This window comes from Verticillium dahliae, genomic scaffold (assembly GCF_000150675.1).
Source record: "Verticillium dahliae VdLs.17 supercont1.5 genomic scaffold, whole genome shotgun sequence".
Classification (NCBI taxonomy): domain Eukaryota; kingdom Fungi; phylum Ascomycota; class Sordariomycetes; order Glomerellales; family Plectosphaerellaceae; genus Verticillium; species Verticillium dahliae.
Window position 1 is genome coordinate 886027 of NW_009276938.1, and position 11427 is coordinate 897453.

General features: G+C 55.2%; 4 protein-coding genes across 4 annotated transcripts; 2 read left to right on the top strand and 2 right to left on the bottom strand.

Moving 5' to 3' along the window:
* Positions 1-3329: 3329 nt before the first annotated feature.
* Positions 3330-3887, bottom strand: VDAG_03253 (uncharacterized protein; the record flags this gene model as incomplete). The annotated part of the gene is made up of 1 exon (XM_009657118.1): positions 3330-3887. The coding sequence occupies one exon, from the start codon at positions 3885-3887 to the stop codon at positions 3330-3332; it is 558 nt and encodes a 185-aa protein (XP_009655413.1).
* A 2310-nt stretch (positions 3888-6197) lies between these two features.
* VDAG_03254 (uncharacterized protein) lies at positions 6198-8272 on the top strand (the record flags this gene model as incomplete). The annotated part of the gene is made up of 3 exons (XM_009657119.1): positions 6198-6697; positions 7012-8184; positions 8255-8272. Exons 1-3 carry the CDS (start codon positions 6218-6220, stop codon positions 8270-8272), a joined length of 1671 nt encoding a protein of 556 aa, XP_009655414.1. The 5' UTR covers positions 6198-6217.
* Positions 8273-8487: 215 nt separating this feature from the next.
* VDAG_03255 (citrate lyase subunit beta) lies at positions 8488-9706 on the bottom strand. Its single transcript, XM_009657120.1, has 2 exons — positions 9513-9706; positions 8488-9458 (listed from the first exon to the last, which is right to left on the bottom strand). The coding sequence occupies exons 1-2, from the start codon at positions 9562-9564 to the stop codon at positions 8542-8544; spliced, it is 969 nt and encodes a 322-aa protein (XP_009655415.1). The 5' UTR covers positions 9565-9706; the 3' UTR covers positions 8488-8541.
* Positions 9707-10464: 758 nt separating this feature from the next.
* Positions 10465-11048, top strand: VDAG_03256 (uncharacterized protein; the record flags this gene model as incomplete). Its single annotated transcript, XM_009657121.1, has 2 exons — positions 10465-10744; positions 10891-11048. The coding sequence occupies 2 exons, from the start codon at positions 10465-10467 to the stop codon at positions 11046-11048; spliced, it is 438 nt and encodes a 145-aa protein (XP_009655416.1).
* Positions 11049-11427: the final 379 nt, after the last annotated feature.

Below are 11427 nucleotides of genomic sequence, written 5' to 3' on the forward strand. Positions count from 1 at the left end.
GGGGCATGGGCAGCCGTCCCGTGGTCCTCCAGGTTCTTATATGAGAGGATGGGCGTTGGGTCCGCCCCCCTCCCTCTCGGCCTTTGCTCCTGCTACCGTGACCCCCCCAGGCCGAATGAGGTCAAGGTCCCAAGCAAATGTCATGGTCATCCAGGATGATGAGCGTGGCCCGAACGCCGCCGCCCGCCAGGAGAGGCGGCCAAGGCATCTAAGAGATCTGCCCGAGAAGACGCATGGGTGGTGCGTGCTGCTGCTACCGCTGGTGCGCATGCTGTTGCTCATGCTGGTGCTCCAGGCTCCACGCACCATGCCCCATGCTCCATGCTCTACTATGCTCCAGGCCTCATGCTCCACGCTCCACGCTCCAAGTATCGTCTGTCACTGAATGTTTCGACTGACCAGGGCCCAAGGCTGGCTCCAAGGGGGTTGTGTGGGTGCCGTGCCCATGCGCATGGTTGGATGAGCAAGATGAGCGAGATGTTTAGGTGCGAGGCACTTGTGAGGTGTGCAACAAGGGGTGGCCTGCCCCCCTAGCTTGCCAGCATTAAGCCGGGGTGAGGGGACATGCTGGGTTCAGGACCTGCGATTGCAGCATCCAGAGCAGCACAGCTTGAAGGTCCAGCGGGGCGGGGGGATCACCTAGGTGGATGCAACGACGCGATGCTTCTGCGCGCGTTGGACGGGATGGGCGGCTGTTCCAGCGACCCCATCGGCATGTCTCAACACGGCGCACGGCATCTCCTCAAGAAAGCCAACCAGTGGAGGAATAGCTCGACGGACTGGCGGACGGGAGAGGACGATGAGGAGGCGAGAGGCTGGAATTGATTGCCCTTCCTCTTGTCGTTCTCTCGTCGCCGGGACGCACGCCGTCGTCGCCGAGTACCCGCCGTGGCTGTGGCCACTTGGGGTACCTACGTTGATGCTGGACTGGTCCTGCGATGTTCGATGCTGGGTACCTTAGGTAGGTCCTGCACAAGTCAGGCAGCCTGCCGCCAGGGACTGAGTGCTGCTGAACACGGACCACCGACCACTGACCTTCGCATGTAGGTACATGTAGATACGTCCTGAGTCCATAGGATGATGATGGGGAGAGAATCAGCATGACGAGTGACGGGCGACGGGCAGAAACGGGCGACTCCACACATTTGCACAGCCTCCTTCACCTTGCCCTGTTTGAAGCAGATGAGCACGTCGGGGCTTCAATCTCGAGCAGCAGCGCCGCGCCGTTTCTCCTGAAGAGTGGAGAGAGCTAGCAGGAAGGAGAATGTACCGTTCTACATTGCCTTTCTCTCCGCGCGACCTTCGTTGCTGGATGAAACATGTGTCCTGAACACACCCATCCAAGCCATCCTGCCACTCATTCGTGATGCCGTTGGCTCCCAATCGATGTCACCCTCGAGCGAGGCAGTGCACATGTCCGTTTTACTAGGCGGGTCCTTCCTGCCTCACCCCTGCGACAACTCCTTGGCCTCCCCTGTGTCCTTCCCATCTCTCAGATCTCGAACCCCCCCCCGGCGACAAAAGCACCAATGGGGGTTGCTCCTTGTTTTGAGTAGCTCTGAAGGTACCTGCCTACAGCACAGGACCTCCCAAGGGACTTTCCTAGTGAGCATCGATTTGAGCAAGGCGGCAGGCTGCTGGTCCAAGCGCTGAGTACCCAGTATCGCTGACTGCCTTGTCTGCCTGAATGTTTCTGTTCGGCTGGAACTTTTCCATGAGGGGGATTTCGACATGATCTGCCACATCTTCATCTATCCTCCTACCGCCCCCGTCCCTGTCTTGGATCCCCTGTCTTGCAAAGGCCATGTTCAATCTTGGCTTGGCACTCTACCAGAAGATCGTGAACAGCATGCGTGCCATCGGGTGTGTGGAACCAGGCCACACCACACAATCGCATCCTCCCCCCCCCTCCCCACCAAATAACGCATCGACACAGAATATGGCCATTTATTCCTCTCGAGCATCGTCCTACCAATCGCCGCCACAATGGGTGGCACTCCAGTGCTGATGGTCGCTGCTGCCGGTGGGAAATCTTTGTCTTCGCCCCCAACGACGATCTCTAACAACCTTTTGGCTCTCCTCCCTCCTGCAGTTGATCCAGGCCAACCACGCAGTTTGGTGGCCTAGGAGGCAGGGAAACTAGCATGCAAGCAGGACCTGTCGCATTGTCGCATGCGGCTTGTAAGACTGGCGCGCCCAACGCTGCGAACATGTAAGGGGGCCAAGCTCGCAAGGGTTCGGCCCACTGGCCATGGGCTGTTTGCTCTGCAACCATTTCGGCTGAAACTCGTACTTACTGCGCCTGCCTCAATGTCGTCGAGGCTTCTTCGCCGCATTCGGCTGCTTGGCTTGTCCTATGTACCCAGCATCGCCACTCTGGAAAGCACCCCGAACCTTTGAGAGTGATTTGGACTGACTGGCCAAGTGAGTTGGGTGTTTAGCCAAAAGGCTCAACACAGAAAAAGTGCGATGAGCGCTACCTGTCCAAGGACCCCAGGATTGAGAGGGAGAGGGGGCGTGGGGTTGCCTGGGTGCACAGGCACGTGCGTGATCAAGACTCAATGCGACCCTGGGGACACCTTGGGTTTTCTTGGCTGATCTTGAACGCCAGTATCCCAAATCCCGAACACCCGCACTCCTTGACCCGAGCTTCTGGGTCTGTCTGGATTTGGGCGGCGGCGGCGGCGGCGGCATGTGATAATCCATGCCATTACCGACCAGAGACGCGCAACGTGACGACGACGACGGCAGCGTCAACGACTATACCAGCAGACTACACTTGGGTACTTGATGCCACGCAAGCCGTTGCGTACACCGAGCAGATATTTCGGTATACTGCTTTCCACCACCGCTGCGTATTGCCTCTCCTTCCCTCGTACCTCCCTCCCTCGCCTGATGATCCCTCAGGCGTTGCTTGGTTATGAAGCCATAGGCATTGCGATGAAACGTCGTCTGTTCTCCCTGCGGGCGGGGAGAGGGGTAAGGGTCAATGCGCCATGCCATCAGGCATGTCAAGTTGTCATCGCGATACCCTCGTCTGGCGCTTGGGTCGGGGTGGAGACTCTGCGCTCAGAATAGAAATGGCTTGGCGGGTCGACACGCCTTATGTTCCGTGAACGTCACGATCGTCTGGAGCTCTGCAACTAGGGCCTAGTCTCATGTCTGGAGTAGAGCAACGACCAACATCGACTGACAGGCGCTCGACAGACAACTGTCTCTTTCGGAGAGTCGATTTTGTGCATTGGCTCATGTTTGATCAATTGAGCACGCTGCTCGCTGGCCAATTGTACACGCAATCCAGACCTATCTCTACGCCGAATTGCTTAGTCTCATGTCACCTGCTCGACGTGCCTCCGAATAGTTTCCGCAGCGACAGCCGGCTCTAAGTTCGTGATATCCAGTTCTAACTCGCGATCCCCCCCGAATCGATGTAGGCCCTCCTCGCGCCGGATCTGCCGCAGAATCTCGACATCCACCAGCTTCGTGTTTGTTCGACCGCCGCGCCCCTCTCCCACAACCCTCCTCTCGTTCTCTGGCGCATCGCAGTGGAGAATGACCGACACGAAAGGAACGTTGCGCCTTGCGGCAGCATCTTTGTAGTCCTGAGCAGCGGCGGCAGCCTCGGGGGTGTTTTCCCTCGAATCTGTAAAGATCCACGTCACGCCGTCTGCCACGTCGTGTGTGGAGATAATGTCTAGGAAGAACCGGCGCGCAGCCGTTCGCAAATCTTGGTAATGCGGCGACGAGCGCTCAACCAGGGCAGCGACGCCGTCGATCATGAGGTGGTTGTCGTAGACTTTAGACTGGGGTATTCGCTTCTCCAGCTCCTTTGCCACGGTCAGCTTGCCAACAGCGGGGTAGCCGTTGATGTAGATGTATGTTGCCATGTTCGTTCCTAGCAATCGAGGGTAAGAAGAGCCTTGGTATGGCGAGCAAGGCTTCTTACTTATATGCTAGGACAGGTTATGAGATAAACTGATAGCCTCACATCCCTTGCGGGCAGAGGATCTGAGGCGTAGGCTGGCGCTAAGGCTATGACTCCCACAGAGGCAATCCTTCAACTGGTCACTCACTGCTGTGTTGAAATCCGCCGTGACTCAGAGGCGAGGCAAGGCAAGTCTTACGTCACCTAAGGAACCTTCATAATAGACGGCTGCTGGCAACCTTGTGGTCCGTTTGATTGGAGTGTCTGACTGTGCATTGGGACGACAGTTCAAAGGACAGCATGCGTTGCCGACAATTGAAGGTTAAAGACCATCATAAGAAGAATTGTGCGCAACCCATTGAGAATCGCAGGGGGGATTTTGAGCGCGTTTCTCTGTTCTTCTATTCCCAAAACGAAGGAAGTATTGGTTGATTGGATACCTACAACTGTAGCTCTGTAAACCTGAACAGCAACGATTTCATTCTTGCGCAGCAACCGCAGCCGGCTGATTGATCGGGAACCTGCGGTGGTTTTCGCCTGGGTCTCGTTGAGATGATGATGGCGGAGGCAACCCTGCCGCTGTCACCCAGGTTCATACCTTCATTTCGGGCACTAGACATCCTTTCGTCTGGTCTTCCCTCTCCGCCAAAGGTCGTATCAATGGAGGAGTGATTTGAATGTTGGTAAGCTAGCGGAGGTGTCTCGTCAGTGTGGCCATGCGAATTGGCGGCAACAAGGGCCTCCAGTGCCTCCTCCGGCTTCCGGCTGCTCCACTCGTCATCCGGCTCTTGTCCTGCTTCTCAAGTTCAACCTCCATATTTATGGCTTCACAAGTCAGAGGATGCTGTCGAGTCAAAATTGGCTCCTTCTCAACAGCACACAACATATTAGTATTACGCCTGGAGCCTGTCGAAAGATTCGCCGGCCATTAGATGTCTACTCGCAGCAATGTAGCGAGGGGCCCGGGCCTTGGCCTGCTATAAGAGACAGAGGTCCAAGTGGTCATCCACCTCGAGGTGGCCACGGCGCCAAACGATCCTTGACTTCAGCCTCACAGCGTCGTCGACGAGGTCCTTGCTGCTCACGCGGCGTTTCTGGCAGAGTATCGCGAGTTTGCAAAAGTCCATATCTTCACCGGTGTCGCTGAACGGTCCAGGGCTGTCTTTTCCGTCTTGCCGCACAGTCTGCCGCCCTTGAACGATCGCCAGAGCCCGGTCATCCACCTGAAATTGAAAGTTGCCGAGGAGCAACGGTCCCTTGAAAGGACTTGTCACAGTGACACAGGCGAACCGCGGACTAACGGATAGAGAACCGAAGGGTAAGAACACAAGGAACCCATTGCAAGATTTGCGCGTGGGAAAGACCTCTGACTTACATGATCCCTGTAATCACTTCAACGAGAAGACTCGTGAGCTGGTGACGCATTACAAGGTGCATCCCCACCCACTCTTGTCTTTCAAAAAGAATTGTCTTGCATTTTAAAGCATCTAGTCTAGGCTGGGTCACCAGCTTGCGCGTGCTGTTTGAATCGCCAGTGTCATAACCCAAGTTATCAAGCGGTACGTGTGCCAGAGCTTCCATGATACCATTCCTGACCTCTTGGGTGATGAGATTCTGAAGTTGGCAGTCGTTGACCCGCGACTGGAAGAGCAAAGAGCCGGAAAAGAAAAGGACAAGGACGGCATCACGGTGTTGCTTGAGAGACTGGGAAAATGCAACAGCCTCATCGTTCCTTGAACAGTAGAATCAGCTGCGTGCCAATATCGTGACCGCATGAAGACATTGGGCTGGGTATGAGGTTGTTTGCAGAGATCACAGATCTCAGATTCAAGTCTCTGGGATGGTTACGTAGGTTTCAGGCTCCAAATGCCAAGCATATGATGGGTAGAACTTTTTGGCGGCTCCGGGATGATTTAGTCACTGTGTCCAAGCCAGAATAGCGTGGAAGGCACCCCCAGTGGATTGAACAAGAGGAGGTCTTTCCGTAGATTCGTCCTTGAGCCATGCGGATGATTCGCCTAACTACAAGCAAGCACAGCCCCTGTCGACACTTCCCTTTTTGAATTCCGTCATTTACGTTTACAGGTCCTGGCAGGCGTTCACACCAGCTTCGGTTGTTGCCCAGCTGCCTCGAAGAGGTGCCAAGCGTACTTTCGTGCCATGGATCGTTCGCAACCCCGTAGCCAGTCGATCATGGATCACAGGTCCGCACAGCCGAGTGGGACACGACACCTGCCCAGTAATGCGCTGGCAGCGCTTCAGACAGCAGAGTGTGGGATCGCTAATGGCACAATGGACGGCAACGAGCTTGTCGAGCTTTGGCTGCAGCGAGTCAACGATCGTCCACGCAACACGAGACACGACAGGCATCGTACGCAAAGAAGAACGGTGCGGCATGGGGAACATCTGGCTGGTGGAGATGGACGTAATGCGATCGGTCAGAATCAAAAGCATTCATGGGCTGATGATAACCCTCTCCCACCAAATCGACACGCTCCACAGGGCCCTACTCGAGATCATGTTGATACGACTAATGGATCTCTGGAAGATGATTCGCCGCAGATGCCAGCATTCGAGAAGAGGGCCAGACACAAAACAAGGCATGACAAGTACGATTTGCATGGATCTACCAAAATGACAGTCTCGAAAAGCAAAGCAGAAAAGATCAAGCGCCCAAGTCGACGCAGAGAGACCAGCAACAGGATGCTGTTGGCTTCACGTGAGGTCATGGACAAGTTTGCTCCAGAAGCAGTCCATAATAGCCGAGTGACGGTATGTTCCTAGCTTCGGTATGAATCTGTCGGAAAGCTCACAAAGCACAGCTGCAGCCTGCTAATACGCCTGGTCTGTTCCATAACGGTCGTCACGCTACACAGCAGAGTGAGTTTACGTTCAGATCCTTTCCAAGCTGCTTTTGACGGATATCAGTCCAAGATCTTGGACACGGCTCCATGGAAATTGCATCGTCTCATGAGCACCGACCGGCGAAGAAACGCGTACCCTCACGGTCTCGTGACAGAAAACACAAGAAAAGGGGAAGAGAATTAGACGAAGCCTCCGACATATTCAGGCGTCCTATATTACAGGGCGATCATCAGCAGGTGCAGGATATGGGCAACATCGTCAAAGACCAAGAGATAAGCGGCTACGGATATCGGGACGTCATCAGTGACCAGCCAGAAAGTCGTTCTTCATTCCCACCCAAAAATCCCATTCGGGGAGACCGACCATCAACGGGCCGGAACACCTCTTATTGCACTTGGTCCACAAGTGACATGTCCACAGGAAGGCATCCTGGCCAGCAATCGCACCAGCTGGGACGCGACTGTCAAAGAAGTCTGACGCCAGATCATGTACAGCAAGCTCTGCAAGAATCCGGAGCACTAGAAGGTGCAGGTGTAAGTAAAAGAGGCTGTCAGATTCAGAACCCACATCAAATCGACGCCATAAGGTCTGGGAACCTGCCCCACGAAGTAGAGGGCAGCGTCGCAGGCCACGACACCCCGAACCATAGTCGCCCAAATACTGTGATAGTCCGCTACGAAGACAAGGGCGTGATGGCAAGAGAGCTTTCACTCGACCGAGAGGCAAGAATTGATCATTCGGTAGCCCCTGAAGAGATGCATGAGGGTACGCTTGCAACGCAAGCGCAAAACACAGCTTCTAAAGGGATTGCAAAGATGGCTGACCCAGTGGATAAAAGCCACGACGAGAAGGATCAATCAGAGGTTAAAATTATTCCGAACGCTGAGGCTCTCAATGGAGAGCTGTCTCGGGACGAGGTTGCCAAGCAAATATATCTCAAGTCACCCGCACCCAAACCCCCTTTACCGGTCTCTCCAGGTCCTCCACGACCACAGCGGACCGTTTCGCTAGGGGAGACGCCTGAGCGATATTTTCAGTCTGTCGGCGACTATCGCATTACACGGCCGCTCACGGCGCCTGTAGAGTCAACACCCGGCGACGGTGTCGTTCACCTGCCTAAAGAGTGTCCGGCTGTCCCAGACACTGAATCACCCGCTGATGCCCAGTCTCAGTCTCAATTAGGCCAGTCCCTCGCTTCATCAACTCGCACTCACAATCCGACACCACGAGAAGTGTACAGTCAACAAGATCTTCATCAGCATCAGCCTATGAATGATATCAAGCACTGTGCACCACACTCACAATATGCTGTACCACCCGACATGAATATGAGCATGCACGGCGAGGATGCTACCGAAAGCGTGGCCGCTTTTATCCAGCGTCTAGAGGCAGAAGTTTACCAGGATGAATGTACTAGATACTGGTCTCGCCAAAACTACCCGGGCCAAAGATATTGTGATGAAGAATGGTTCGATACCATAGAAGACACCCCTCATAATGCTGCGCCAACGACAAGTGGAGCGTGGTATCAGACGCATCAACGACATACTCTCGGCCTGTACAACGACGCATTGGGCGAGGACCGGAGTCAACGAGATGGACAGCGAACGAGGTTCAACACAAATGCCCATTCTCGATCGAATACGTATCTCTTGCATCAGTCTCAAAACACGAACAGCACGGCTAACGCAGCCGAGGAAGCTCAACGGTTATCATCATTCTGGAGGCCAAACTATTTTATTTAATCCGGTTCACTCGGGCTCCTGACCTTGCCACTTCGTACGCACACTCTCGACATCCATTTTGCATTGCTCCGCTTTCTTCACCACGGAACGAGCCTTTGCCGACACCGGTGCGTCGATCATCATGCCATCGAGCGTCCATGCACCTCGGCCTGAAGCGCTGGCTTTGTCATCGGCTATAGTAATTCTGACAGCCCACTCTAGTTCCTTTTCACTAGGTGCAAACAGCTTCTGCACGAGCTCCACTTGCGTCGGGTGGATGCATTGTTTTCCGTTGAAGCCCATGGCTTTACCCCCCAAGCATTCTTCTTCGAGTCGTTGTAGGCCTGTCTCGCCTCGGAAGGACGTGCAGACAAGGTCAATGACACTGGGCAGGCTTGCGGCCCTTGCTGCGGTCACAATGGCAGATCTTGCGTAGAGAAACTCATGGAGGGACGGTGATCGGGTGATGGAGAGGTCTTTGGCGAAGTCTTCGGCCGCGAAAACCAGACCGCTCAGGTAGGGTGAGGCGTTACATATCTCCTTCAGGTTCATGATGGAACGGGCGGATTCGATAAGCGCGACGATTTTGATAGGATTCTTGGAGTTCTCGGCATGCCTTTCCGGGGCGACATGGCGGAGGACATCGGTGACGAAGGTCAGGTCAGCAGCAGAGTCGACCTTGGGTACGCATATGGCATCGACGTTGGCTAACGGGGCGAGCGCGGTGAGATCGTCGAGTGCGAGAGACGTTTCTACAGCATTGATACGCACGGCCAGCTCAGATATGGATGCGGGGCGGGAGGATTGGTTGGAGAGAAATGAGCGGAGCTGTTTCCGGGCATCTGGTTTGCGGGCTGAAGTTACTGAGTCTTCGAGGTCGTATGTTACATTGTCCGCGGTCAGGCCGAGAGATTTGGTCAGCATCTTTTCGGACGAGGATGGGACTGAAAAGTGTTAGCTTTTATCAAACAAAATGAGGGGGGGGGGGGTGCATGAACCATAAAGGAGCGCTCGGCGCAAGATGGATGGCGACCTCGCCGCTAATGCCATTATGAGTGAATAGGTACGGAGTTGAGACGCTTATTTTCGATGAAGCAAGGCTGTGCGCAGGGCTATTGTTGATCAGGGAGTGAATGTCCTTCAAAGTGATTGTCGAGTCAAAGAGTTTGATATAATTGTTCAAGAACTGTTCTGAGCTCGGCTGTGAAGCTATCACGGCATCGGCATGGGTGAGTTCGGCCCAAGCAATCATTCGGCACGTTGCCGGTGATGACGTAAGGGTGTCAGTGCCGCAGTTCAGCCGACCGTTCGACAGACCCCTGGGCGGAGGGAGCATGGCTTGCATGGGTCTGGTCACGGAACAACCCGTCAATTCTCCCTTTACGAACAGCTATCACTTTCGGGCGCCTCTCAGAGCTGTCGACTCGCGAAGCTATTCAACCCCCAATGTGACGACGACTGCCTACGAGGGATATTGGATCGAACCACGACGACATCGAAGACGACGACAGAGACACCCTTCTGCTACATTGGGATCCGAAGGAACAAGAACAAGTCGACGACCATATTGCGACATTGAAGCTATCGGTTTCGTCCTCCTCCACTTCCCACCATGGACCAGAATGCGCCGCAGGCGCCCGTCGAAGGGTCGCTGAGCTGGCGGTTGAGCTCCCACCCCATCACGCTGCTCACCTTCCTCGGCTTCCGGATATGTACGCCACGACGTCCCCTCCGTGGCCTGCAGAACAGGCAGCTAACGCGTTCCTGACAGCCAGCGTCCTCGTCTACTTTCTCGGCCTCTGGATCATCAAGAGCATGTACGCAACCTTCCTCCCTGGGGCCCGTCCTGTCTTGCAGAGTTTACCCTTTCCCTGTCCTCGTCGAGGATACTATGGAGACGCCGAAAAGAGTGCCCAGTGAGCTGACTCGGCGTGTGAAACAAACAGGATCATGATCTTCATCATCACCATCCTCCTCCTGGCCGCCGACTTTTACTACCTCAAGAACATCGCCGGCCGCCGCCTCGTGGGCCTGCGCTGGTGGAACGAGGTCGACCCCCAGTCGGGCGACTCCAAGTGGGTGTTTGAGAGCTCCGAGCCCGGCACCAAGACGATCAACCCCACCGACAGTCGCTTCTTCTGGCTGGCGCTGTACGTGCAGCCCGTGCTGTGGGTGCTGCTGGCCGTCTTTGCGCTCGTGCGGCTGCAGTTCCTGTGGCTGCCTCTTGTTGGTCAGTCTCCTCTGCCCCCCCCTCTCTACAGCCTTCCTCGCTCTATCTGCATCTTCCCACCCCGCTCGATTGTACTGGGCCGTCAGGCTGTGCTTTGGACGAGGTCGGCTTGCTTTGTATGCGCAGACGCTAACGGGAGCACAAAGTCATCGCCCTCGTCCTGACAATCATGAACACCCTCGCCTTCTCCCGCTGCGACAAGTTCAGCCACGCGTCCAACATGGCCGGCAGCGCGCTGTACGGCGGCGGCCTGGCGAGTAGTCTGGCCAGCAACATGGTCGGGCGGTACTTTAGCCGCGGGTGAGCCGTTTGCACAGGCGCGTAGGATGATTCCAAAGCACATGTAGTTAGGTAGGGTGATGTGAGGTGGGGAGTGAGGGGGATGGAACGGAGACGACAGGCGTCCGGTCAGAAACCGCGCCGTTGTTGCCCCCCAGCCTGTTCAGCGTTTGTGTCTTTACAAAAACGAACAGGAAGAGGATGGATTGGTTTTTCTTCCGCCCCGGAAGAAAACATCTTCGTCGAAAACAGGGTGGAGTTCGTAGGGCGTCGATACCCGTTTGTATACTAGGTAGGAGGCGTGTACGCGCAATGCATGATTCAAGGTCTCGTTCACATTCGACGTTTTTGGTCAGGGGACTCCTTTCCACTTGCGGACGAGTCGGTGACAGAAACCAGCCGTG